A 25,604-nucleotide genomic window follows, 5' to 3' on the forward strand; every position below is an offset into this window, starting at 1 on the left:
CCCGGGACGCGGGAAAGGCGACGGACGCGTCCACGTGGCGCGGCGCTGGCGACGGAAACCGAGCTGCTTCCATCGGCGGAGCGAACGCCAAGGGACCCGCAGGGCCTCCTCCATCCCGCCGGCCGGCGGTGGGAAGACGCCTCCGGCAAACGGACCGAGCTACGGCGGTACAACCCAGCATTTTCTCAGCGAGCGTTTTGTTTTTCACGGGAAGGGCTCAAAAGTTTCAGGAAACCTCCAGAGGAGGAAAGTTTGCAGGATTATTAATCAGCAGTTTATGCTATGAAAAATCAACCACAAATCGCTCCTGATTTTTCGTCCGCGTTTCAAGCACCGTCTGCTTTTAGCTGCCCGCTAGAGGCAGCACGGGGTTTTCAACGAAACGCTTTTCCAGCGGGAAGTCGGCTGGAAACGTCCGTGCTCCGGCCGGCCGGGCGGGAGAACGGACGTCCCGCAGGACCCGGGCTCCCCACCGGGCTCCCCCGGCACCTCCAGCGCTTTCTGTCAGCCGGGATTCGGGACCGAGCCCCTGCCCGGAACAAGAACATCCAGGTCACCGCCGCCAACACGGTGACGTTGGCTCGGGGGAACCATCGGCAGCCCAGGCGCCGACGAAATCCGAAGCAGCCTCCAGGCGGGCAAAGCCGCCCCGAGCCCCGCGGCCGCCCCGGGGACCGGGCTGGAGATCTCAGCCCGGAGGCGACGCGCTCGGAGCCCTTCTGAAGCGCACCTCTTGGCTTTAATTTGCATTATCCCCCTTTTTATTATTTATTGGTAAAATGTAATTACCACATCCTTCACGAACCTTAATTAAAGATGAAAAATGGTCCTGACAAGTCAATTAGATCCCCCCACACACACCTTGGTCTCCATTAAATTAAGACTCAAGTGTTACTGGAAGTGTTTAATATCACAACACATTAAACTGAAGGCTGTTTCGTAATAAATAAATCACGAAAGACAACGTCGGAGCGTTCCTTTCCTGCAGCCTTTTCTTACGCTCCGTTTTTTATTTTCCAGTTGGGAAATGCACCAGAAGAGTTTCTCCTTCCTTCGTGTTTCTTTTCCCAGCAACGGCCTGTCCTTTCCACGCGGGAAATCGAGGCTAGGGCTCTCCCCCTCTTCGCTCTCTCCGGTCTCCAGCGCTTTCCAACCAACTCGCAAGCCCTGGGGATCCCACGGGCAGTGTGCCCGCTGCTCCCTCGGCTCCCCGAAGCGACGAGCATTTCACCTCCTCGGGTCGGCCGGCAGCGTTCGCCTGATTTCTGGGGGATTTTATTTTTATTTTATTATTTATTCATTTTTTTGCAATTTGCATGGTTACGGGCCCTCTTCTGAGAACGTCCCAACTCACCGTGCTGGGGGTTTTTTTAGGAGACCCGAGACCTGCAGCTGCACCGGCGACCGGCAAGCACAAGGCAACCGGCCGCTCTGCTCCCAGGGAGGTTTTTGCACCTCTGGGTTTCTGTCCCGCAAACGTGCTCCCCCTGCACTCAAAAACTTGGGCAAAAAGACAAAAAAAAAAAAAAAAAAAAAAAAAAAAAAAAAAACTCAAGATATGGTCAATACGATCCTCCAGGCAGTGGTTATTTGCTAGCCGGTGCCGGGACATCCCAGTCGCAGGCGCAGCCAGGCAGGGAGCAAAGGCGGCTCCAGCCTCCGGGAATGGCCGGACCTGGCGCCGCGGGTGAAACAGCGCCGCGGCACCCAAAATCACAGCTTCCCCCTGGGCCCGGCAGCCGGGGGGGAGGAGGAGGAGGAGGAGGAGGAGGAAGGACAGAGGAAGCTCTGGGAGGAAGGGAGGTGCGGGGCTCTGCGGCGCTGCCCAGCCAAGAGCCAGCGCAAAGAAATCCAGAGGCCATCACGAATTTGGGAACGTTTATTTATGCAAGTGAATTTTCTGAAAAGAAAGCAAAAAATAATCATCGTAGTAATTATTTTTTTTTTAAAAAAAAAAAAAAGGAGAGAGAAAAAGAAAAGCAGTTAGCAACAGCCGGATGCGCGTGGTACAGTCCGCACGAGACGCGTCCCTCCCGCCAGCAAACGCCCAGCGGCACCGGCCCCTTCGACGCGGGCAGCGTTCTCGGAGCGGGGGGTGTAGAGACGAAATCCTTCCAATTTGGTGGTGGGGTGAGGGGTGGTTCTTAGGTTTGAGGATTTTTTTTTCCATTGGTTTTTGTTTTTATTAAAAAGGGGGGGAAAAAAAGAAAGAAAGAAAGCACCACTCCAATCTGTAATACCAGTAAGCATTATCCATCTTAAGAACGGTATTTATATTTTATATATATATATTTCTATACATATATTTCTATGTACAGCATGTCCTTGCTTCATGTCACACGAGCATCTCGATAGGAGCTAAAAATCACTTAGTTTTTATCACACTTTGATTTTAAAGTCTGCCCTTCCGAAGAGCTGCTCAAAAAATCCCAGCAAGGAGATATCAAAAAAAAAGAAAGAAAGAAAAAAATCTCACTTTTAAAACATATATACAACTCCTCCAGTCTCTGTTTTCTCATCAGGACTAAATGGGGTTTCAATTTTCCTTTTTTTTGTTGTTTATTTTTATTTTTTCCTGGCAGCGTCTCTGCGGGACGCTCCCCTCCCTCGGGAAGAAGCGGCTCCGTCCCCGCCAATCCCAAACCCTCGGTCCGAATGGCGGCCTGGGACATCCTGCCTCTGGAAAATGCGCGTGTCCAACCGCCAAAAATTAAAAAAAAATTAAAAATCCAAATTCTGCACCCTGGGGCCTCCCTGTAGCTACCCAGAGAGGTACCGGACCCTCCGTTGGGGCTTCCCGCCGCGCCGGCCGCAGTGCTCCCACCTCCGAGCCCGGCACGGACGCGTCCACGGAGAGGAGGGGGTTTGGGCAGAGGACAGCGATTTGTTCAAAGCCGCTTTTGCGGCGCCAGGGCCGCCGTCCCTGGGAGCGCTGGGGGGAGCGGGGGGCTCTGCAGGCGCTGGCGGGGCCGGGAGGGGACCCGGGCGCGAGCCAGCGGCAGCAGGCGCCAGGCGGGAGAGGGAGCCAACGGAAACGTGTTTTATAGCCCTTGGAAAAAGTGAGTGTCAGGCTGGCGTGAATTATGCAGCGAGGACAGCAGAAAGCCAAAGGTCCGGGCTAAAAAAAAATACATATATATATATAAATAAATAAAAAAAACCAACACTACCAAAATCCATCAACGGCCCCATCACCGCCCGCGGAAATTTCTGCTTTCCCCCCACCCCCCCGGCTCCTTAACTCAAGGCACAAGGTCGGACGCTGCTCGCGGCCACCCCGGCACCAATCCGCCGTCCACACCGCTGACGTCGGCTCCGCGCACAAAGCCGTCGGCTCCAGACCGGGGTCCTCAGCACCGCAGCGCCTGCCCAGGATACGTCCCTCCCGCCGGGAACGGATGTCGGCCGGTTCAACAGCCTCAAAAGCCGGGGCAGGAACCAGCCGGGGGCAACAGGATATAATAATCTAATAAATCCTCCAAAGTGGAGAGAGGGAAGAGATTTATCTTGGGGCGCTCGTCCCTGCTTGGAAAGCGGATGGAAATTTGCTCTGGGTGAGCTCAGCCGGGGCGCAGCCGCTCCAGCCCGGGATTCGACCGGCCAAACGACGTCCTCCAAAGGGTTATCCAGCCCCTCCGGATCGCGGCACGATCCGAGCGCGCCCGCCCGGTGCTCCTCCATCCCGCGGCACTCGGGGCTGGAAACCTCCCGTTGAGTTACCTACGCTTTGCAAAAGGGGGTATCGGGGCCCGGGCGGAGGTTGGGGCCATGTCCCTCCGGCTGCGGCTTCGCGGAGAGCAAACGCCGACCGCAGCTCGCTCCAAGAGCCCGACTGCAACCAGGTTTTCTCTTCTCCCCCATCCAAAAAAAAAAAAAATAAAAACAGTATCAGATGGCAAAAACGCGTTTCGGCGCAGCTCGCCCCTCTGCCCTTCCTCGTCACCTCCGCGGTGTCCCCGGGATTAGCCTGGTGCCAGTTCCCAGGATTAGCCCCAGGTCGCCCCACCGTAGGGGCTCCAGCCCCTCCATCAAGGCTGGTGATCTCCTCCAGGCAAGGACGGGCTTCACCTAAGGAGGTCGGATTCACCCCAGTGCCCTGCTAATCACGGGAATAATCCTGACGCCTCTGACAGCAGGGTTCATCCCGGGGTTTCCAAGGAAATACCTCCAATTTTAACTTGGTTGAGTGTGGGAGGCATGGCCCGACTAACGGATTTGGACGGTTCCAGCTTGGGACCTACCTTTGGAGACAGCCCTGCAACCCATGGCCACCAGCCCTGACCCCGTCAGCACGTCACCGCCATAACGATCCAAAAACCAAAAACAGTTTTGCAAGCTGCAGCAGAAGCAAAGCAGCAGCCCAAGGAACCGCGCGAGCCCCGCAGGAGATGTAAGGGAAGGACCCAAATTTCCCACCGCGACGCCAGGCTTTGAAGGCTTTTTTGCACCCTGAAGGTGCCTCACGTCCAGCAATTCCCATGGGAAGCAACAAAAACAGACCCCCCTGGGTCAGCGTCTCCGGGGTTGCACCCCCAGGCCCGGGGGGGCCTGCGAAAGGACTTGGAGCGTCAGGAAAAGCAGCAGCGCTCAGCGGCAGCGCAGGTCCCCGAGGGCAGGGGAAGGAAACGTCTGGGACACCTGGTTGCAAACGAATAATCCCGTAGGCAAGGAACGGCCTTTAACCGCCGACGGTAGCCGGAAATCACGGAGCCAACGCTCACAGCCAAGCTTCACTCTCCCCCAAGAGGAATTAACTGCTACGGGTGTAAGGTTTGCACGGGATCGGCCAAGCCAAAGGGGAAGCGGCATTTCCACAGGTCTGCAAGGACACCGGTCCCCGCGGAGGGACAGCGCCCACCCGGGCCCCCCGCGCTCGCATCCTACAGCCCCCTCTCTCCAGGGCTGCATACCCAAAGAGGGGCCACTCACAGAGATAAAAGGGTGAAGATCAAACTCATGATTAGATCAGGGTGAAATTCAGAAAGCTCCTTTTAGGGTCTTTACTCCAGTTCAGAGCTCGGCGCCGCAGAGGGCAAAACTTGCCAGCATCCTTCCGGGCTCCTCTGAAGAGCAGCTTCAACTCCACGTACCGTTAAAAACCATCTCATCTCCAAATATCCATCGTGCCCTTGATGGGAAACAGGCCTGGGATCCTGCTGTCTCTTCCTCGGCCTCCTCCTTAGCTTCAGAGATGTCCAAGCGTGCCCCAGCGGCTTCTCCTGCGCACCAAATCCACGGCCGGGACCCAAGTCCTGGCTGGCAAAGTGACACTGCTGCAGTGACGGACGAGTCTTGGCGTCCGACCCGTGTTCAACATGTGCTCGGGGGTGAGAGGAAGGAAAGGAAGATGGAGAGCAGAGGATGAAGGTCGGGAATGGCCAGCACGTCCCCACGTCCTGCCTTTCGTTTCTCATTTGATTTTAGTTTTTCATTCCGTCCTTTGCTGTTTTCCCTCCTCCTCGTCTTCAGCACGAACTCGACATCCGAGCGCAAAATGCATGTTTGGCACAAACCCCCTAAGCAACCACTCGCCTTGGCTTTCCTGGCAAGGTGCTATCTGGTCTCCAACGACTCCAGGTATTCCAGCGCTATGTCGTAGCAGAAATGATACTGTTCCTGCGCAGGAAGAGAGAAAAGAGGGTGGTAAGAGCCCAAGTAAAGCATTTCGCAGAGCTGCCCATTTTCAAGGCAAAACAACGTTCAACGGCCCTAAGAAAAAACTTCTGAGCGGAGAGCTCTTCAGCCCAATATAACATTAAAAAAAAACCACACACACACACACACACATGCAGAGGAATTTGGAAACTCCCCACTGAACAGAGGAAAAAAGCCCAGGTCCCTGGAATCCAAAGTTTTTGCTCTAATCTCAGCTTTCCACTTGCTACGGTTACACACTTCACTGGGAACGAAGAGTCATTTCAAAGCGGGAGATGGAAACCGTCCTGCAAAGGGCCACGAGAAACGTTTCAACCCACCCTAAGGGCTTTCGTCCTTTCCTGCCCCCCCCTTCCTCCCCCCAGGGAAGCTCCTGTCGAAACAGTCGGACCCAGGAGGGGACGCAGGGGCCAGGATAAGAGACCAGGAGGTTTCCGAAGTAAAATCCTGGGTCTGAAATCGGTGGCAGTTTTGAGTTCAAAGGAGGTTGCAAATTGGTTTTGTGCCCACGCGGGTGCGTTGACCTTGCTGAGCGCACGGTCTGGGGGCTGCATTTCGGGGAATTGCTGCCTGTGGAAACACCCTGCCCGGAGCTGCCAGGAACCGCTTTCCGGTAAATAGTGCTGCTGTGAAAAGAAAATGCTGTTTTCCCTTCCTGGAAGTGCAACGTTGTTGTATTCGGCTGTTTGCTTTGCAGGGCGAGAAGAGGGGAGGAAGCCTAGGAGTTTTTCTTTCTCGAAGTCCCCGTTTTTCATTTCCATTTGCTGAAAAGTCAAATGTTCTGTGAGCGCCTTGCTGCTTGGGGCAAAGTTGTCCCCGTCTCTGCACCTTCTGTGACCGTCAACCTCTTCTCCAACCTGCCATCCCCAACCACCCTCAGAAATTGCATCCAAAAAGCAAACCAGACCGGGGGCAGGGGGGAGGAAAGGGGGGAAAAACAAGATGTTTTGGACAGGATTGGCTGCCTTTTCCCCTGTTGCACCCGGTGCCATGTCCTCTGCCACCACGAACAGGTTCAGCTGTGCCGAGGGCAGCAGGACCCCAATCCGCCTCCCGCCCCACGGGTGCCAAGCGGGACGTCGCAAGCGGGTGCAAGCAGCCCAGGCACCGACGGTGCTGAGGATGCTGCTACCGCCCAGAGCCCAGGCGGGGATGGCAGGGGAGGACAGATCTCCTCTCCCGCGATCCTCGCAGCGGCATGGGGCTCGTCCGGAAAACACCCTGCTCCAGCCGGCACGGTGGGCAGCTTGGGCAGCTGGTAGGAGCATCCCACTGGGATTCACCCAGGAGGGTGGGCGGCTCTTCAGGGACTCCAGGGGCAAGCGGGCACGCAAAGGAGAAAGGACTTCAAAGCAAGGAGGCTGCGAGGGCTTAGATGAAAAGCACATAATGCTTCCGGATTAAGAAGAAGGATTGTTTCCATTCATTATAATATAAAAATAAACCCCACGGGCAACCAGCGGGGAAAGGTGCATGGGTTGATCAGCAGCCAGCATGAAATAGCAACACGCTAGCTGCTATCTCCTGAGCTACAGCCCTTTACACCACGTGAGAATCTGGCCTCCCCCGTGGCTCCATTAGATTGGGATTCCCGGAATAGACGTTTCAGGTTCATTCCAGGCTGGAGAATGACTGTGTACTGATCTGAAATGTTGCTTTTTTAATACCTTTGCAATTTCGCCCAATGGGCCTGGTGACTTCATGCTTGTCACTTCATCTTTCGATTATCTGCCTCCTTCCCTCTTATTGCTCTCTCCCGCCCTCACTTCCTCCCTCCACTTTAATTCCTAATGCAAATCACATCCCCCTCAAAACCATTTCATTTTTTCAATTTAGGGATTTTATAATCCAAATGGAGTAAACATTTCTGGCTGACTTGCTTTCAAAACACGATAAGCCACCTGGATCCCTCCAAAAAAGTGCTGGAAATGCAGGAATGGACACACACCTTCTCCCTCCTCCATCCCAACAGTGAAAGCCTGCAACAGGGCATGGCCCTTTCCCTCTCCTGCCTGACCCCACTGCCATCCCCAGCGTCACCGTCATGAAACGTGTCTCTGTCGGCTTGTTCGCCAACTAGTTTTGCTCAAAATGTGGTTCCTTTCTGTAACTCCAATGGGAATTTGTCTGACCTCACCTCCCAGCCATCAGCTCCCTTCTGGGAGCCAAGAGCCAGCCCGCACATCCAGCTGCATACATTTAACTCTGGGACATCTTCTCTAACACCTGAATCACATTTATGGCTCTTTTCTATGTTTCCTGCAACACAAATTGCAGTTTTCAGGTATCTGTCACACTCCTGATGTCTCCAGCGATAAACTCTGCTCCTGTCCCCTTTCTCCCTTCATCCAAGGGTCATGTTGGGAAGCCACCACCAGGCACCCAGGGACGCTGCCTCCGGTGGGCTCTGATACAGCATCTCACCCGTGGGAGGCCGTCAAGCCAAGCCCGCAAGCAGGCAAGCGATGCGCAGAGCTGTTCCTGCCCTCACTGCCACGCCAGAGGCCCTCAGAAGAGCTGGAATTACATCCCATGAGTTAATGCCTTACTATTGCAGGGCAGGATTTCCAACAAGCCCAGCACTGATGCCAAGGGCACATCAGCGCTGCCAGATAAAAGCAACCTCGAGGCCATTTTCAAGACCTGACTCATCTCTCCGCCCACACGGGCCAGAGTACAGAGCACGGCACTGCCTGCTCCATGAGACCTGCTCAGCAGGGAGAGAGACTACACGTGAATGCATTAAAAGCGGGGGCCAGCAGGGACCGGCACAGGGACTGGCGATCGGGATGGATGCTGGCAGTGTCCGACGCTTACCAAAGTCTCTACCATGTTTGGCTTGTAGTTGCGGAGGGTCTTTGCAGCATAGAAAACATCTACCACGTTGTGACACTTGATCATCTCCAGGATCATGGTGGAAGCACAGAAGGTGCCGCTCCGGCCACCCCCATTCCTAGTGGAAGAAAAACAACAAGAGGAGGAATGAGGAATCCACATTAGAAAGCTTTTCAATTTTAATGAATCTGGCAGAATTTGTCTCTCTTTTGTACCTACCCAGCATTTGTCATCATATCATGGGTAAGCCAAGCAGAGCTTTTACCCACTGCCCCATTATGGGGAGGGAAGGCATGGAGAGACCAAGCTCCTGAGTAGCAATGGGGTGTCCCTAGATTGCACTACAGCCTCCCAGTGAAGTGAGGAAGGGGTTTCACCCCCTCTCCAGCATGCTGCACTGGCCTGAAGGCAGCTGCACAGAGGAGCTGCCCTTTTCAACCACGTTGACCAGACAGCACCAACCTGGGGGGCCTGAATCAGGTCCCACGTGGCAGCAGGAGCTGCATCAGATCCTGCCCTCGAATCTGCAGCCTGCCAGGCACTTTCTGCACCCGCTCATAGCAGAGCTTTGCAAAAGGAATAATAGAGCAAGACCTTTTGGACCATTTCTGGGCTGGGTCTCAGGTCACCTTGGTTCAGCCCTGCCATGGACTGATACTTCATGTGACCTTGTGGAGGTCACTTTGTCCTCTGGGACTCCCCCCATCTGCAGGGTGTCTCTGCACTGTTTGCAGAACTCATAACTCATTACAGAGCGTTGTCTGCAGGAACCAAAGAAATGTCCACGTCCCATATTTTGCCCAGCACAGAGGCTCCTGGGATATCTCCACCCATCTTGGAGTGAAATCATCTGACATGCCCACGTTTGCTCCCCAAGCAGCCAAAGAAGACTAGGGAGAGGAAGACAGAACGTGACGCCAGTATTTTATAAAGCATGTTCTCAAATTATCCTTCGGCTAATGAAGATGGACGAGGCTGTAATTAATTTTTGATTAAAGGCTCGCCTGCTGTCTCTCCCAATTTGAGAACGTGCTAGGTCCCATATGAGGAGAGCGGGCATGTGTGTTTGCTTGAGCACATCCAGGCAGGTGTGCAAGCCAACGGGGATGAGGGGGAGGCAGAGAGCTGCAGCCTCAACAAGAAGCAAACAGGCTGGTTGCACAGCTCCTGTCCACCCCTCTATCACAACGCTGTCACCCGTTGAATGCGTGGGACCTGGTGGCATGTCTGGGTCTCTGCTGAGGCTCGTTGCAAAGGCAGGGGACCATGGTGGAAGGAGGGGATGCTGCTCAGCATAAGCAGGTATCACTTCTACTGAGCACCCTGCTAAGTGAGATGAGCTTTGGTGCTTAAACTCTCCCAAACTATGCGGCTCAAAGTGGCTCAATTTTCATCTAGGCATGAAATTGCCCCAGTGAGGCTTTTCAGAGGTTGTTCCGGTAGGACTACAGCCAAACAGGCTGATGGGAGTCACTCACAAGCAGTGCACGACTGTCCTCCCATTGCCGCTCTCCTTCTGCCACCTCTCCACTTGGGCCAGGAGGTGCAGGAAGGACTTCTTGGAGTCCGGGGTGTCTCGATAGGCCGACCACCGTAGGTACTGGAAATGCCGGACCATCAGGTGCCCTTCCTGCAACTACGAAAAGAAAGGAAAAAACAAACTTCATTAGCCTGAACCTATCGGCTGCCTTCATTTCCCTCCGCAGAGGTTTAATGGGGGATGGAAGGGATTTGCCACACATTAACGCTAGAGGAAGAGGGGACAACAGGAGCACTCACACCAGAGAAAGCCAAGCTTATGGTAAGACCCCAGCAAGCTTCCCAGCCTTGCGCTGTCCTTAGGTACATCTGTATTTGCTGCTACGGGTGCTCCCATCCACAGAGGCAGAGAGCAGTGGAAGCACGCCTTAATACCCTGGTAATCTAGTTAGTTTTGAAATCTAATCTGGTTAGCAGGCTCCGAACAGAGAAGGATTACATCCACAAAGTGAAACGAGGCCAAGGTTTAGCCGGCTGCGAGGCTCTGCTCTTACTCAGAAACACTCCAGGCATTTTGATGGGACAAAATAGCTGGTCACACACTCGAGTTGCCAACAGTGGCTCGAGCAGCACACAAGTGACATGCTCTGGGAAGCACACATAAGAGGGCAAAGGGGGGATCAAACTCAAATGGGAGATTCCCAGCTCTGGATGGTTCCGTTCACCCATTTCCTGATGCCCAGTGGATGCAGGGCAAGCACCGAACTTCAACAACCAGCACAACCAACATCCCATCCCCCAAACCCACATGCTCCCCCATCCACCCCACTGCACAAACGGTCACGGCCAGGCGCGCGACCACCCCAACACCTGCTCGGTATCAGAAGGGATTGAAGGGAGCCACCAGGATCATGGCGTTTGCAGGGAGAGGATGGTCAGGTCGTTTTTTAAGCTGTGTCTAACACATAATAAAACTTTCCAGCTACAGATAGCAGAACAGGAGATAAGAAGAAGTCCTTTCCGCACCAACAGTCTTCGCCGTTTGGGCCACCCAGGGCTGCTTGTGAGTTCTGGAAAGGAGCCAAAACCGATTTTCATGGCATTTAGCATTTAGCCCCTCGCCCCAGGGCAGCTCCACTGAGCAGGACCAGCCAGCAGCTCTTCTGGGAGGTACCTGCAAGACGGGTGGCAGCTGCAAGGTGGATATTTTGGGAGCACCCAATTGCCATTAAAACCAGCCCCTGTGGTTTCTGGGCAGGAGCAAGCAGGAAGGTTGGGGGCTGTTTCAGCACTGATCTAATTATACAGGGCAGCAAGCGAAGGAATCAAAATGTGGCTGATTTAATGGGCCCGGCTGGCAAGCTTGGCTCCAACACATCAAAGGGGCTAAATCGGGCCCGGGCTTGCTTCAAGCCTTGGCTAAATTCTAGTGACAGAGGGATGCTGGCACGAAGCTGCTGAGGAGCACGCCGAAACCACAGAGGCTTTTCTGAAGCTCTTTCAGCTTCTTGGGAGCTCCAATTTAGGTCAGCAATCTGGCTGGGACAGGCTGCCGTCCCAGTGCCTCAACACGTTGGTTTCGAGCTGGAAGCCAGAAAGGCAGAGGGAAGGATGAAACAAATGAGCAGAGGAAAGAAGAAAACCTTCAAGACGCGTTCTGAAGCTCAGATAAAGGCTTTGGTTGGCTCTTAGGAGGACTTGCAACATCACCCCGAAGCCAAGGTCTAGCCTGACTCCCACCTCCAGGCGAGGCCAGCTGGGATGACTTGGCAAGAACCAGGCTTCCTGCATTTCGCCGGCACTGTCTTGACAGTCTGTTCCCCGGAGAAGTTTCTTCCTAGATCCAGAGATTTCATTCACACTGCATTTTAATTTAGCAATGGGTATATTCAGCAACCTGCACTCAATACTTGGAGAGTAAAGCACATTTGGTGAGGGATTTCTTGCTGACACCCAGGCAAGGCCAGATGCTCCCGTGGGGAGTGCTAATCAAAACCCTCTTTGCATTAGATTCCAGATAATCAGCCAGCATTTATCTTACTTGACCTCAGTTCCCCACTCCGAAGCACTCTTCCCTGCCAGACTGTCAATCAAGCCATTTGTTCCCTTCTCAGCTCTCTAATTCTCATCTGCCCAATGACCTCCAACAGCGCACTGGCCTCAGCTTCTCAGCAACCCTCAGGAGATTTACAGACCGCAGGGACACCATCTCTTCATGGCTGGCATTTATTGGTAAATCAGCTCTTTCTCCCCCATCTCTTCCCTTGTGTACAACTCTGCCTCCGCACGTGCTGCTCATCATGATCACTGTCCTTTCCCAACTTAGCTACCTTTCTCTTCATTTACAGGAAAGCAGAACTGGTCAAGCGTAAAAGCCAGGTATGGAGTGATTATTGCAACAAGAAGGAAATGAAAACCTGAGCAAATCTTCTTGGCCAGCAGGAAAACTACTTTACCAGTTCAATGGACACCACAGAGCCATTTGGGGAATTCTCCATCCAGGAGGTGTAGGTATGACAGGGTATGGACGGACCTCTAGTCAGAGGGAGAAAGGTATTCCTACAGAGTTATCTCAAGTCTTTGCAAGGAGTTATGAACTCAGAAAACTTGGATTAAGCCAAGTGGATTGTGACAAGTTCCTCTCTGCTGGAAGGAGAGCTTGGGTTGCATCCTTTGGAAGAAGTTGGATAGGCTGAAGAAGGTGCCAGCATCTGTATCACCATTCAGTTAGTTTATTTGATACGTTTCCCAGCCATGCAATGCTTATCTTCAGGATTGCGTTGCTTCCCTAGATGTATCATCCTTCTCTCTGAAGGAAGTTTTTGCTCATAGGAACAAAACCTTGGTTGACACTTCAACCCTTCTCCAAAGCAGCAGCTAACAAAACTGACCCAGTCCCTCCACACAAGTTCTCTTAGCCACCACAGCCTAGGAGGCTCCCATCTCTGGCCTGGGTGACCACCTGGAGGTAGGAGAGCACCTGCACACATGCGCTCACACACAATCCCCATGAGCCCACTGCAGCAGCATGGAGCTGGCGAAAAGACCCTCACCCGTGTGATGTTCTGGACTCGGAAGAGACGAGACACAAGGTCCTCATCAGCTGCTCCAGAAACATATTCTACTTCCATCGGGCCATACTGCTGGAGTCCAGGTTCAGGCCAGTACTGCAAACAGGGCTGCAGAGAGAAAAGGCACAGCTCACCACAAAGTGCACCGGCACACAGGGAGCAGGCGCCATGCGCCGCAGGCAACCCCAAGCGGGACAGCGGGCTGGTGTGGACGTGGGACCAGGGGCATGGGCAGTAGGCAGGAGACAGCACACCGAGACGGGCTCCTGGCATCCGGTGGCCCGGAGGCTGGGCTGGGGCAGGAGTACCTGTTGTAGAGAGTCAGTTCCCATCACGGCACATGGCTGGATGGAGGTGGCCTCTGCTCATTGGCAGAGCTCAGATCTGAAAGCTCAGGTCCACCTTCTGCTACATCCATGCAGCCATCTCCTGACTCAGACCATTTTGATTCCTAACTTTGGAAGGAGCTTCACAAGAGCAGCTTGGCACTAAGATCACCGCTTTGACCCCTCTCTAAGAGGGACCGATCCCATCTTGCAAAGCAGCAGCCCCTGAAAGGTGCAGATGCTCTGGGAAAGCAAATCCCTCGCGCCGTGCTCTTCCCGCATGCATCCGGCAGAGCACTGATAGATTGCTCAATCCAAGGGTTGGGGATGCAATTGTTTTCACACCATGACTGCTGGGAAACCAGCATCAATACAAAATATATGATGTTTGTCATTGCACTTTAACAGAACATTTAGCATTTCAGGCCATCTAACGGCTTGGGCCTAACTGCATGGCAAATGTGTTTGAGAAATAATTGGTTATTAATAGGAGCTATAAATCTCCAAGATCTCTAAGCCTTCTAGACTCCGAGCTATAATTTGGATATTAAAACTTCCTTCGGCAAGACATAGTTCAAGTGAGGGATATACCCTCTAAGTCACCTTTCAAAGCTGCATGCTGTAAAGGCTGATTTATTAGCTGTTGGTCTTAAACTGGTAAACATTTAAGATCCAGATGTCCACAGAGAAGCACGGTTGAACAACGAAAAAATATGGGAGCACTGGATGGTGCCAGGGGACAATCTGCTCCGGGACCTCACTGCAGACCAAGCCGATGGGGTGCAGAGGCGCCCACGCCGCAAGGCGGAGAGCAAAGCGTTGCCCTCCCATGCCAGCCCCGGGGAGCCGGTGAGAAGGGCTCTGCGGAAGAGCATCCTAACAGGATGCAGGGAGCCGGGAAGCTCCTGCAATGCTGCAGAGCTTTTCTGAACTAGGGAATGTAACAGCAGATAGAGATAATTAAAAATAATTGTTTCTGCTCCCTCTTTCGCTGCCCCGGTCGGGATGCAGCTGGGTTCCTGTCTGCTGCTGCAGACGTTAGGTGCTGTAGAGTCACAGCAGAGACGGTGACATGGTGCTGCAGGGCTGGATTTTGGAAGGGACACGGCATCTCTGGCATCCTACCTCTGTGTACACATAAGGGTAAATGCAAATTTGGGTGCAGGATGCATTAACTGGCATCAGCTCCCCTGCTTCAGCTGAACCTGTCCCTTCAGCTCCAAAAATTGCATCCTTCTCCTTCACAGCCACATCTGCAGACCAAACCCTCCATGCTTTAAAGCCTCTTTGCCTGAAGAGAGAAGTCAGGTAGGTCTGTCCCCAAGGGAGCAAAGCCATTCCTCCCCCCTCCACGCAGGGGAAGAGGCAGCCGTCTGCTTGACCCAGCGATGTGCCAGGCGCCTTCTCCACCACGAGGAGACCAGGGGCGGCCACCTTGGTCGAGGGACTGGACCCAGGAACTGGAGATCTGTCCTGGCTGCTGCCACCGACCTGCTGCGTGGCTTTGCCAAAGTCACTTCCGCCCACTCTGTGCCTCAATTTCCCCATCTGTAAAGTGCAGGTAGCAATACTCACCTGTCTTTGTAATGCATTTTAAAGCCCAGGGAAGAAAAGCACTATGCCAGAGCCACATAGTACTGCAAACAACAGGCAGCAATGGCAAGACAAATCCTGCTTTCTCCTGAACCTTTCCAATGAAACCTTAGCCACAGTCCAGGTTTCTCTAATTTTCCTGGATACTGGTGCTGGAAGAGGCCTCTCTAGCCCCCCTGGTCACGCACAACTGCTCAGTTCAGTGTGTCCACCAGCAGTTTGCTTGGTTAAATATTAACTTGCTCAAAGAGCAGCAAATTGCTCTGAGCTAGCAAACTAGCCAGGAAGTTCTTCGAGGCCAGGCCTGCCCATTTGTGGCCAGGGGCAGGAGCATCTCCCCAGCGTCCAGGCCTCCGGGCATTCAGTGACAGTGTCTCCCCCTCGGCAAACCTCCATGGGGCAAGAAACCCCCCAGGACATTGCTCCATGCTCAGGGCCCGCTGAACATTATCCTGTCCAAAGGACCTTTTGAGCCCATAGCTTTAACTCAACACGTATGCACGTGCTACATGCAACCACAGAGCTCTGTTCTTGCCCAGCACATATATTTATAGGACACCTCCCTCCATCGTCCCCATGGTTCAACGTGGAAGAGGGAAGTAATTTCACACGGGGCCATCACTTCTTCTGTCTGCGTCCGCCCTGCAAACAGCACAACTGCCGTTTTGGGTCATTCACATGGCATATCTGATCTCAGCTCGTAAAATAATCCAGCTAATAAAGTCTTCTCCAGACATCCATTAAGAGCCTATAATGCTAATTTTATGTAAAAATCCAATATGTCTCCTCATTGAATTAACATTATGGACCTGTAATGGACTCTTAAACTTGCACCGGTGGCGGCAGGAGCGTTGCAGGAATCCCTCTGGGGAACGGTGCATTCAGACAAGGCTGAAACAGGGCTCTAGCTCCCACGGGACCTTGTGAGGTGCATTTTTGTCCCCCTCTCTGGAGGACAGGTGACAGGTAACGTCTCCCCTCCAGCTCAGCAGATCTGCCTGTCCCATCACACCATAAAACCCACTTTGACACACGCTGACTTCACAAGCCACTGGCGCTCTTGGAAAAGTCAAAGCCTGCTGACCCAACTCCAAAACGCAACCTCCTCTGGGGGAGAGCGCTGAAGCTGGGTGACAGGACCCAGTAAGACTGTACAACCGCTTGTGGCAGGGAGCAAGGAGGAAGGACGCATCTCGCTAGGGAAATGCGGTCCCCGAGGTGCATCTCCTAAATGAGAAGCAGGGAAACTCCATTTTGCACCAAGCTTTACCAAAACCTGTCTGAAGAACTAGGGTAGGACCCAGTGCCTCAGTTTTCCCCCTACAAGAGGAGGATAAAATCAGTTTTTTAACTCCAAGCTTTCCTGTGTCTTGTTAACCCTAGATCTCCCTGGGGCATACACTGACTTAACCCATGCGTGCACAAAAATTACAGTATAGTAATATCAAGACAATGTCATGATAGTCATGAAAAGAAGTCAGGCTGGTTGGTGGCTGCATCTTGGCAGCAACTAGCCAACACTGCTTAAGGAGGCCAAACCCTGGCTCCCACAGCCGGTCTTGTCTCCTTTTCCAGAGGAGCTAGAGCTCCAGCCAGAGCTCCAGTTGTGCTGATGCTACCAAAAGCCACAGGGATGTCCACAGAGCAGGGTGGTCTGCTTGGGTGGGCAGCCGGGCTGCAGTGTGCACTCACCCAGGCGGAGTTGGACTGGTTGAGCTGGTTGAGCATGACGATGGAGGTGCAGCCGTAGTCATACACCAGCCGCCAGAAGTCGGTGGTGGTGTTCTGCAGCGGGTGCAGGGTGACGATGAAGGCAGCGCTCTTGGTGTAGCTCTGCAGAGAGTAAAGGAGCAGAGTCAGGACACGAGGAGCAACCCAAACCCTCTGGGTGGGCAGGCGGCTTCCAGCCACGAGCATCACAGACTCACAGAATGGTTCAGGTTGGACAGGACCTCTGGAGATCTAGTCCAACCTTCCCATCCCCGCTGAGGGACAACCTTACAGAGGTCACTGCATCGCCCGAGGCCCACGTCCCAGCCTGATCCCCTCCCAAACCGGCTTCAGCGAAGAAGAGGAAGGAAGAAGGACTGGGCACAGCAATTCCTGGTGCAGGGGACAAGTTTTGCCCTCCGGTTGCCTCCTGTAGAGCTCTGCAAGCAGCAGCCAGCGTGGTGACGGGCCCAACTCTGACCACGTTTCCCTGCTCTAATTGCCACTAACTCCACCGACACTAGGAGCAAACCTGTTTCAAGACCTCAGAAGCACTTAACCTCCTCCAAGGCTCATCCTAGTGCTTCCAACACTATAAAAACACGCCTAAATTATCTCCGTATTTGGCTCTTGCAGTGAGGGGAAGAAAGAACATGCTTTAGGCTCTCGGATCTCCTGAGGAAGCGCGTTTCACACACCTAACTAGGTACCAAAAAACCCACCTTTGATCCACAAACAAGCATGAGCCGTGGATGCTGGCTGGCAGCCCGGCCCCAAGAGCTGCATGGCAGCTAACAGGGCCCCAAACGAATGTGCCCCTGTGCCGCTGCAGCGCTCGGGCATCTCTAGGGACTGAGAGAAGCAAAGAGACAAGCAACTCGAAAGGCGCCAGCTCTGCTTTGGCTCCATAACGCACCAACAGCTTCTTTTTTCCTTGTTTTGGAGGAGGAAAGGGGACTGGAATGAAAACTCTCTAAGGGCAACCAAAGAAAAGAGGGGGAAAAAAATAAATGATTCTTGCTAGGGTTTCAAAAGTGCCAAGTGCTTTCAGGGTAGCTCTCCATCTCCAGCAGCATCTGCCTTATGTCGCTGCTCTTTTGCCAGGCGTATTTACAGCAAGGGAGCATCTCTGTGAAGTGTTTCTGTGCACGGCGGCTTTCTTCTCCTTGCCGGGGAGCAACAAAAGGTGCACAGGGAGAAGGAACACTTCAAAGCCCCTCCTGACCTGATAAACTCAACGCTGGGGCTGGTGAGCACCTCCTTGGAAGGCCATGCGGCTTTGAAAGCAGCGCAAGGGAACGACCTATTTGGCTCCATCCTTTGCTTCGTGGTGCATCAGCCCCAGCGGCTGTGCCAGCCCTTCCCCGATATCCCCAGGCTGAACGGGAGAACTCGGCCGATCTGTGCCGACTCTGCGCGAGCCTGCGCAAGCTCTTCCAGCCCTCGGCTCCCCGCAGAGGCACAGCAGAGCACTTCCTCGCCCCAGTCTCACATGACAAATATATTCAGGAGTGCTCGGTTCAGATAAAAGTCCCAGAGCCCACGAGAGAGCCTGAAACACCTTCCAGTCCTAGCGGTGACTGCCATGGGCCCGGATTACGGCGAGCTTTCTGCCGCCAAGGATGGCGACGGGAGCAGGGAGGACGTTCATCCTCACCTCGCGCAGGTATTTATCGGCTCAGCCTCCGGCACCCGTAATCCTTCTGCACTGGCATAAATGCCAGCAGAAGGTGCAGCTGGCGATAAAGCGAGCGCTGGCTCTGCCCGCCCATGTTGCAGCGGTCCGAGCACGACGGTGAGGGGCAGGAGAGACTGATCGAGTATGACGGATGGACGGATGGACTGACTGACTGAGCAAGCCGCTTTGGCACTTAAAGGAAATGAGATGTTTTATCAGAGAGAAAAATGAATTTATCCCTTCAGCGAGAATATCATTCAAAGGGTTTTTTCTGCCTGTAAAGCAAATTGTCTTCTCTGACCTGGGCTGTCCCTGTAGCAGAGATTAAGGAAAGGAGGCTCAGTGATGTATAAAAATAAAATAGATATGCAAACCTCGAGCAAGCTAGAAACAAAGCTCACATGCCACACAAGTCAAAGCCCTGAGCTCGCTTCAAACAGCTGGCTGGTGCCCCGGAGCCGCTCTTACCAGCCGCCTCCAGTTTACGCACCGCTTTTGCTGCGAGCGGAAGCAGCCAACAGGCAGACGAGAGCTGTACGAAGCAGCAGCAATGTGATAAATTGCCTGTGGGGTGAAAAACGCTGGGCTCAGCCAGAACATGTGGGTGCCCAAATGCAATCAGAGGAACGGAGGCGAAGGGGGTGGGAGGCTGCTCGGAGCCCGCACGCTGCGCCTGGGCTCAGCGCTGCCCGCGCACCGCTCCGCAGAGCGCCCCGACTCCGGTCGGGAGGCAAAACTGGTTTCGGTGATAAACGACCCTTCGCTTTGTGCCACCGGCGGCACGCCGGGAGCTCCTGGCGGCTGTGGCCCCTCTGCTCTGGTTTACAACGGCCACCAGGTTTGAGAAGGCTCTTGCATTACGGGCGCTTTTTTCCGATCGGAGCAGAGGAACTCGTGCACGGGAGCACGGCGGAGCGCTGGGAAGCTCGGCGCTAACGATTCTCTCCTTAGAGATTTCTCTCCCTTTTCCGTACTCTAGTTTCCCTGCAATATAGACGAAGATGAGGCCCTGACCTTTCTTTGTGTGCGTCTTGTGAGAGCAGATGAAAAACGCTTTCGAGGCGAGCAAGACGTCCCTGCACAAAAGATGAGGTGAAGGACCCAGCTAAGTCAGTCCTTCCCCTGCCCCAGCCTTCAACGCCGTTGACTGATCCCCACCCTGTGCACAAGAGTTCGAGATGATACGTGCCCGCATCTTGGGGCATTTGTGTGAAACGAGCCTGGGAACTCAAACTGAGCCCACGTCCAGCCTTGAAAAGCCGCCCTGCAGCCCGAGACAACCCACCGAACACAGCCCCATGTGCTCCTGCGACGCAATGGGTGCCACATTGCACCCTGGATCCCCCAGGCACCCTCTCCAAGCACCCGATCCCACCATCGGGGTGATCCCAGCCAAGGCACTCGGCATTTATACCAACAAGGATGCTCAGGCTCTCCCCATCCAACCTCCTTAACGGAGGCACGCACCATCCGCGGAGCTGCCTCTGGTGGCAAAGGGAGCCCTAAGGGCTCTCCAGTGCTGCGATAACACAGGAAAGAGCCCCAGCCCTTTGCCCCCTCACGCACTTACATCAGTTAAGGCCGCGTTGATGTAGTTGTTGCTGTCTCCGTCTACGGAGATGAGGAAGGGAAGGCATCGGTCTGGCGGCAGGACGTCCATGCTGCGGTTCTTCTCCCGGTTGCGGGGCAGCAGGGCGATGCTGCACTCCTCCACGTCCAGGTGGGGAGTCACCGAGTTGAGGGTCTGCAGGGACACACGGCTCCAGTTAGCGGCCTCCGACGCCCTCCTTTTCCCACCTGGAGCGGGGTCCCATCTCCCCCAGCTCACAGCCCGGCGAGTCGGAGCGCCGCTCACCTGAAACTCCTCCCGCAGCTGCGAGGAGTTGCTCTGAGGCTCTATCCTGACCATCTCCTTGTAGGTGGGTTTGAACTCGCTGGCCGGGATGCTCGTCTCCCCGCACAGGCAGGCTTCCAGGATGGCATCGTGAATGAAGACGTACTGCTCCTTTTGCAGGAGGAAAGGGAACAGGCTGAGTCGGCGAAGCGTGGAGGGAAGGGTCTCCCCACCTCTCCCACCGTCCGCGTGGTCCCCAGGAAAGCCCATCACCCATTCCTCTTCTGGGCAAGGCCAGGGTTGCTTCTGCTGCCCTGCAGGGACTTCTCCACGGCAGCGCTGCCTGCCCCAGGCAGGCCACCCTGCAACGCCCTGACAAGCCGAAACAGCAGGACAGGGTGCTGGGTTTCCATGGGGATGTCAGCGGTGGCGATGCCAATCGATACACTAGGCAGCAAGAGCTTTAAACCCTGGCAGCGGGGTGGTGCAGCGAGAGCGAGTCCTCCACCACCTGCCAGCATTGGCAGCAACACTGTCCCAAACGTTCCCAAACCCCACAACCTCTCCAGAGGCGAGAGGAAACCCCAAGGGCTGACGCCATCTGGGACATCTCGCCCTTATCCTTCCCCATCTTGCATTTCCGCCACTAATGGATTCGCCGCCCCAGTCCCCTCCTGGGTCTTTCCCTCGCACTGCTGTGGCACGGAGAAGTGCCATCACGGCAAACACGTCCCTGGCGGCAGAGCCGCTTCCCCGCTCACCTCCGTCTGGATCATGTTGATTCTCCGCGAGCACAGGGTCTTCACGCAGTTGTAAATGTCCACGACGCCCTCGCACTCGGCCATGTCCAACATAACGTCCAGGACGATGTAGCAGCCCGTTCTGCCCGTGCCGGCGCTTGGCGGGGGCAAAGCAGGGGAGAAGACACCAAAAGCGTTCCCAAATCCATACGGCATCCGCAGGAGAGCAGAGACATGGCCCGGCACAGCAAAAGGTGCAGGCGGGCAAGGGCCGGACGTACGGACGCGACCAGAGGGACAGACACACGCACACGTGCATCGGCCAGGGCTTCACGCCTCCGAAACCTCAGCCCAGAGCCTGCTTTTGCTTTAAACCACCCTCTTCACCGTCTGCACAAAAATACCGCTGCAGGGGCTCTGCAGGGGCTGGGCCACCGCTCGGGCTGCGCGCGCGAGACTGGGCACTGGCGGCAAAGGTTAATTATTTTATTTATTTATTTTTTTTAAGGAACACACCGGGAATCCCTGCTTCGGGCAATAAAAAAACAAGCTCGCGGAAGCGCCGACAGCCACAACCTCAAAGGGCCGAGCGACGCCGCTGCGACCCAGGGCTGGCGGGAGGAGACGGCCGAGCATCCAGCCCGAGAAGGGAGGGAAACGTCCCAAACGCGGGGGACGGAGGAGGAGGAGGAAGAGGAGGAGGGCAGCGGGGCCTGCCTGCGCCAAGCCAAGCAGGGCGCCCGGAGCCACAGCACGGCACGACGCAGCAGCAGCGAGATCCCGAATCCTGGCACATTTGCTCTGCCACAGCTGAAAAGCTGCGGCGGCTGAGCCTTGCCAGCTCCCGGGACGTACCGGGAGCAGAACAGCTCCCCCCGCTCCTTTTCTACGGACTCTTTTACAGTGAAATCCTAATTTCTGGGGCTGATGAATCACTCGGCGTGATTATCAGTGATTACAGACTCCGGGAACTAATCACGCTTGCTGTTGCCGGTGAATGAATACTGATGAGGCAATTGGCAGGGAGAAATCAAATAGAAAATCCCTCTTGTTCATCAGCTCCTCCTTGTTTGCCCAGCACAAGAAGAGCCATTAACCTGTCGCGCGGGGAGCCTCGACGCCTGCTCGGAGGACACCGAGCAACCGCTTCTCTTTCCAATTCTGCCCAGCTGCTCCATCCGTTCTCCCGCGGCCAGAGCCCCGGGGAAAGCCCCTGGCGCCGAGGGCGAGCGGCGGCACCCCGCGGGCAACGGTGCCTCCGTCCTCCCCTGCACGAGGAAGGTCTCGGGAGAGCCCCAGCACCATGAAGGGTGCTGGAGCAGAGGGCTCAGCACCCCCAGCAGGCACCGGCTCCAGCTCCTCCCCGAGAGGGTGCGATCGCCCTTTCGGCTTGATGTGCTCTTCCAGGGATGGGCAACCCCCGCCATAACCCCAGGGCTCCTTCTCTGCCAATTCAGAGATTTCCTATTTCCTCATTAAATATTTCAGTGTCCTTCAAAGCTTTTATGTGCCGAGCTTAATGTCGAGGATCTATCCGAAATACAGACGCAGCAAATTTCCCCGAAAGGGACCCTGCCAAAGCCTGGCTCGGCTCTCAAAGCAGACCAGGCGCAGCAACACGAATTGGGGCTCCCGGGCTGCCGCGAGCAAAATCCCTCCTCTTCCTCGCCGCGCGCCGCTCTCACCTGCAGTGAATGACGATGGGGCCGGCGTCGGGCGGCGTGGACGCCTTCACCCGCCGGATGAAGGCCAGCAGCCCCGTGGCGTGATAGGGGACGCCGTGCTCGGGCCACGACGTGAAGTGGAACTGCTTCACCTCGTGCCGCGCCGAGTAGCCCCTCTGCAAGGGAAGCACCGGGCAGCGTGAGGCCCCGGGGAGCGAGAAGCTACCAAAGCTTCACTTGCTTCGTACGGGGCCACCAAGATGCTGGACTTCCCGGGCAGGTCCCCAGTTTCGCCTTGTTTGCACCCAGCTGAGCCACGGCGAGCCGTTTGCAGAGCACCGCAGACGAGCTCTCTTCTCGCCGGCTGCAAGCAGGTTAAAAATGAGCGCAGGACCACCCAGCACCGAGGTGGCAACGCTTGCCTCGGGGAGGACTGGATTTGTTCCACGGAGATCTTTGCTCATAACTAGACAGTAATTTCATGTTCCTGTAGATTAAGGGGTAAATTACACCGGCTCTGTCCCTAGGTGCCAAGCTGGAAAGTGATTGCCACATAACCTCCGCTCCAGACTGGAGGAGAAAAACCATCATTCATCCCCCTTTGCAATTACCTGGCGCCTACCCTGGAATTAAATGCTTGCTACTGACCCCAAAAACAAAAGCAGGGCTGGCACCCAGGCACAGGGACTGCGGGGGGACCAGACTCCGGGGCAGGGATGAGGCCTCAGGGCATTTGCCCATGGTGGAAGATGCGAAGGAAACTTCAGAGGTCCCACCTCTGTGGAGGGGAAAGCTGGGGTAGATAAATAAGACCCCGGTAATAACGCTTCTCGGATGCGGAGAGCCGGCAGCTTACCCTTTCCAGGGTGAACGTCCGCACGGCGTACTCCGCCAGTGCCTCCGACTTCACCAGGGTGATCTTGATGTCCCCGTACATCTCGGAGTCATCCGGCCAATATTTGGAGCATTTCACCTGCAGCAAGCAAGCAGACAGGCTGGGGTCTCAGCTGCACGGAGGGGGTTTCTCGCAGAGCTGGGAGGGAGAGCGACCGAACGGGGCCTTACCCGTCCCACTTCCACCAGCTTGGTTATCATCACGATGCTGGAGCAGTGCTCCTGCCACACCATGCGCCAGAAATCGTACACCATCTCCTGCTTGGGACCTGCAGGGCAGGGAAGGAAAGAGACCTGCGATGGATGCGGGGCAACACCAAGCAGCAACAAGTCGAGAGCCGAGCCTCCTCGCTGCTCAGCTACTCGGGGGAACAAGAAGCCCCCTGCCCCAAAGGGCTGCAGTCCAAAACGCCGCTGAGGTTCCCCCTCTCCCTCCCTGGTGCTGACAGGAGGGAGGCGATGACTCACCTTGGGTGGCTATGAAATGGTTGGACCTGTGGTAGCCCTGCAAGGCAAAGACAAATGTCAGTCCCCAGGGAAAGATGCTGCGGCATCAGGATCCAGCCCCACAGAGGTTTGCCATGGGAAATGCTTCCCAGTGACCCAACCGGCGACAACTGTGTATGTCCGCCACAGTCTGCGGCCAGGCTCTGGTTACCAGCGCAAGCTCCACCAGCTGGAGCTCACCACTCCTCAGGATGCAGCAGGCTTGGACCTGATTTCCAGCTGATCCCTGCTGAAACCAATCCCTGCCCAGCCCGAGCCCTTCAAAAACAGCACAAAGACAGCAAAAACCTCCGGCAACACCAAAACTACACATGGCCGGAGGGCCGAATCCTCCAAACCGCAGGGAACCATCATTACGCACCTGGCACACCCCATCCTAGGAAAGGTCTGAGCCCACCGAAGGCTGGTGCAACCCGTGACCCTCACCCCTTTTCCTAGAGAAAATCACCAGCAACGCGACACACGCCGGCTCTCGCCCACCCCACTGCCAAGCATGGAAGGCGGCGGGTAACACCATCGCAAGAGCACTATTAATGATATCCGAGTCGGAAGCAGCCGTAGAGCACCGAGTAACGGCCCCGCTCCCCTCGTTCCCCAGCTGCTTGCTGCAAACATCACTAATGCTCAGCGGGGACATGTCAGCTCCAACAGCACAGCGCGTCTTAGCCAGCCGGTATCGGGCCAGGAGAGGCTCCAGCTGCCGGCGCCCACCGCGAGCCATTTCAGCGGCGTTCGTTTTCACACACGGGGTCTTTTTTTCCCCACGGGGAAGGAGCGATCCTGAGCATGCTTCGACCGGGCTCGCTCAGGAGATCGGTAAGGAATTAAGCATGCGAAAACACAGAGCCCTTTCAACAGCACGAGATCGCTGGCCAGGCGCTCAAATCCTGTCCCGCCGCTCCGTGGAATCGGTGGTGACACCAAACCGAAGGGACCGTGGGCACCCCTCCACGCCGGCCAGCAGCCCCAGCCTCGACTGTCTCCCGCAGACGGGGGTGATGGAGGCTCCTCTACACCCTGTGAGTCCTTCTACACCAGTGCGAGGGATTTGCTCTGGTTAAATTTGACTTTTTTTCCAAGTGACCGAAGCTGACCCAAGGAGGACCTTTGCTCCCCATCACCCCAGGGACTCCATGCTTTGCAAAAGCTGTGCCATGGAGAGCAGAAATTCTCCCTTCCCTGAGCCGTATCCATCTTCTCCATAAACTTTATCCGGATGCTATTTTACACTTTGCTGCCTAGTGTGAAGGTGCAGCACCTGGGAGGAGAGCAGGAGCAGAGAGAGGGGAAAGGAAAGGTGAACTGGCTACTTACTTCACGGTTAATCCGGATCTTAATGATCCCAATCGGACACAGGTTCAAAAGAAAAAGATCAGAGACAGAGACGTTAGTGAGGCACAGTTCAAGAGACAGGTTAGAGCACCGTCACCAGCCAGAGCAGGCCACAAGGAAGAAAGGACACGCAGGGATGGGGACAACCCGCAGCAGTAGTGATGGGTCCCCTCTGCTAGGCGATTTTCCGGGCAGGAGAGCATAGTGGGATTTGCTGCTTCTCGCTGGAGATCAGAGGGAGCCTCTTTTTCCTCACCGTGCCGGATGCCGGCGTTCACTGAAGCTG

The 25,604-nt window shown here is 55.2% G+C and overlaps 1 protein-coding gene across 1 annotated transcript in view; it reads right to left on the bottom strand.

Annotated features, from left to right (window-relative positions):
• Positions 1-3,223: 3,223 nt before the first annotated feature.
• PTPRU (protein tyrosine phosphatase receptor type U) overlaps positions 3,224-25,604 on the bottom strand; it is a 69,293-nt gene continuing 46,912 nt past the window's right edge. Inside the window, exons 18-29 of the mRNA XM_062593954.1 lie at positions 23,948-23,984; positions 23,651-23,748; positions 23,442-23,558; positions 22,607-22,761; positions 20,943-21,078; positions 20,203-20,352; positions 19,918-20,091; positions 16,652-16,792; positions 13,023-13,148; positions 9,969-10,126; positions 8,473-8,608; positions 3,224-5,616 (exon numbers count right to left, since the gene is read on the bottom strand). Of these exons, the coding sequence (XP_062449938.1) occupies positions 5,554-5,616; positions 8,473-8,608; positions 9,969-10,126; positions 13,023-13,148; positions 16,652-16,792; positions 19,918-20,091; positions 20,203-20,352; positions 20,943-21,078; positions 22,607-22,761; positions 23,442-23,558; positions 23,651-23,748; positions 23,948-23,984 (1,491 nt within the window). The 3' untranslated portion in view covers positions 3,224-5,553. The remainder of the gene's footprint in view (positions 5,617-8,472; positions 8,609-9,968; positions 10,127-13,022; positions 13,149-16,651; positions 16,793-19,917; positions 20,092-20,202; positions 20,353-20,942; positions 21,079-22,606; positions 22,762-23,441; positions 23,559-23,650; positions 23,749-23,947; positions 23,985-25,604) is intronic.

Source organism: Rhea pennata, chromosome 23 (assembly GCF_028389875.1).
Source record: "Rhea pennata isolate bPtePen1 chromosome 23, bPtePen1.pri, whole genome shotgun sequence".
Classification (NCBI taxonomy): Eukaryota; Metazoa; Chordata; class Aves; order Rheiformes; family Rheidae; genus Rhea; species Rhea pennata.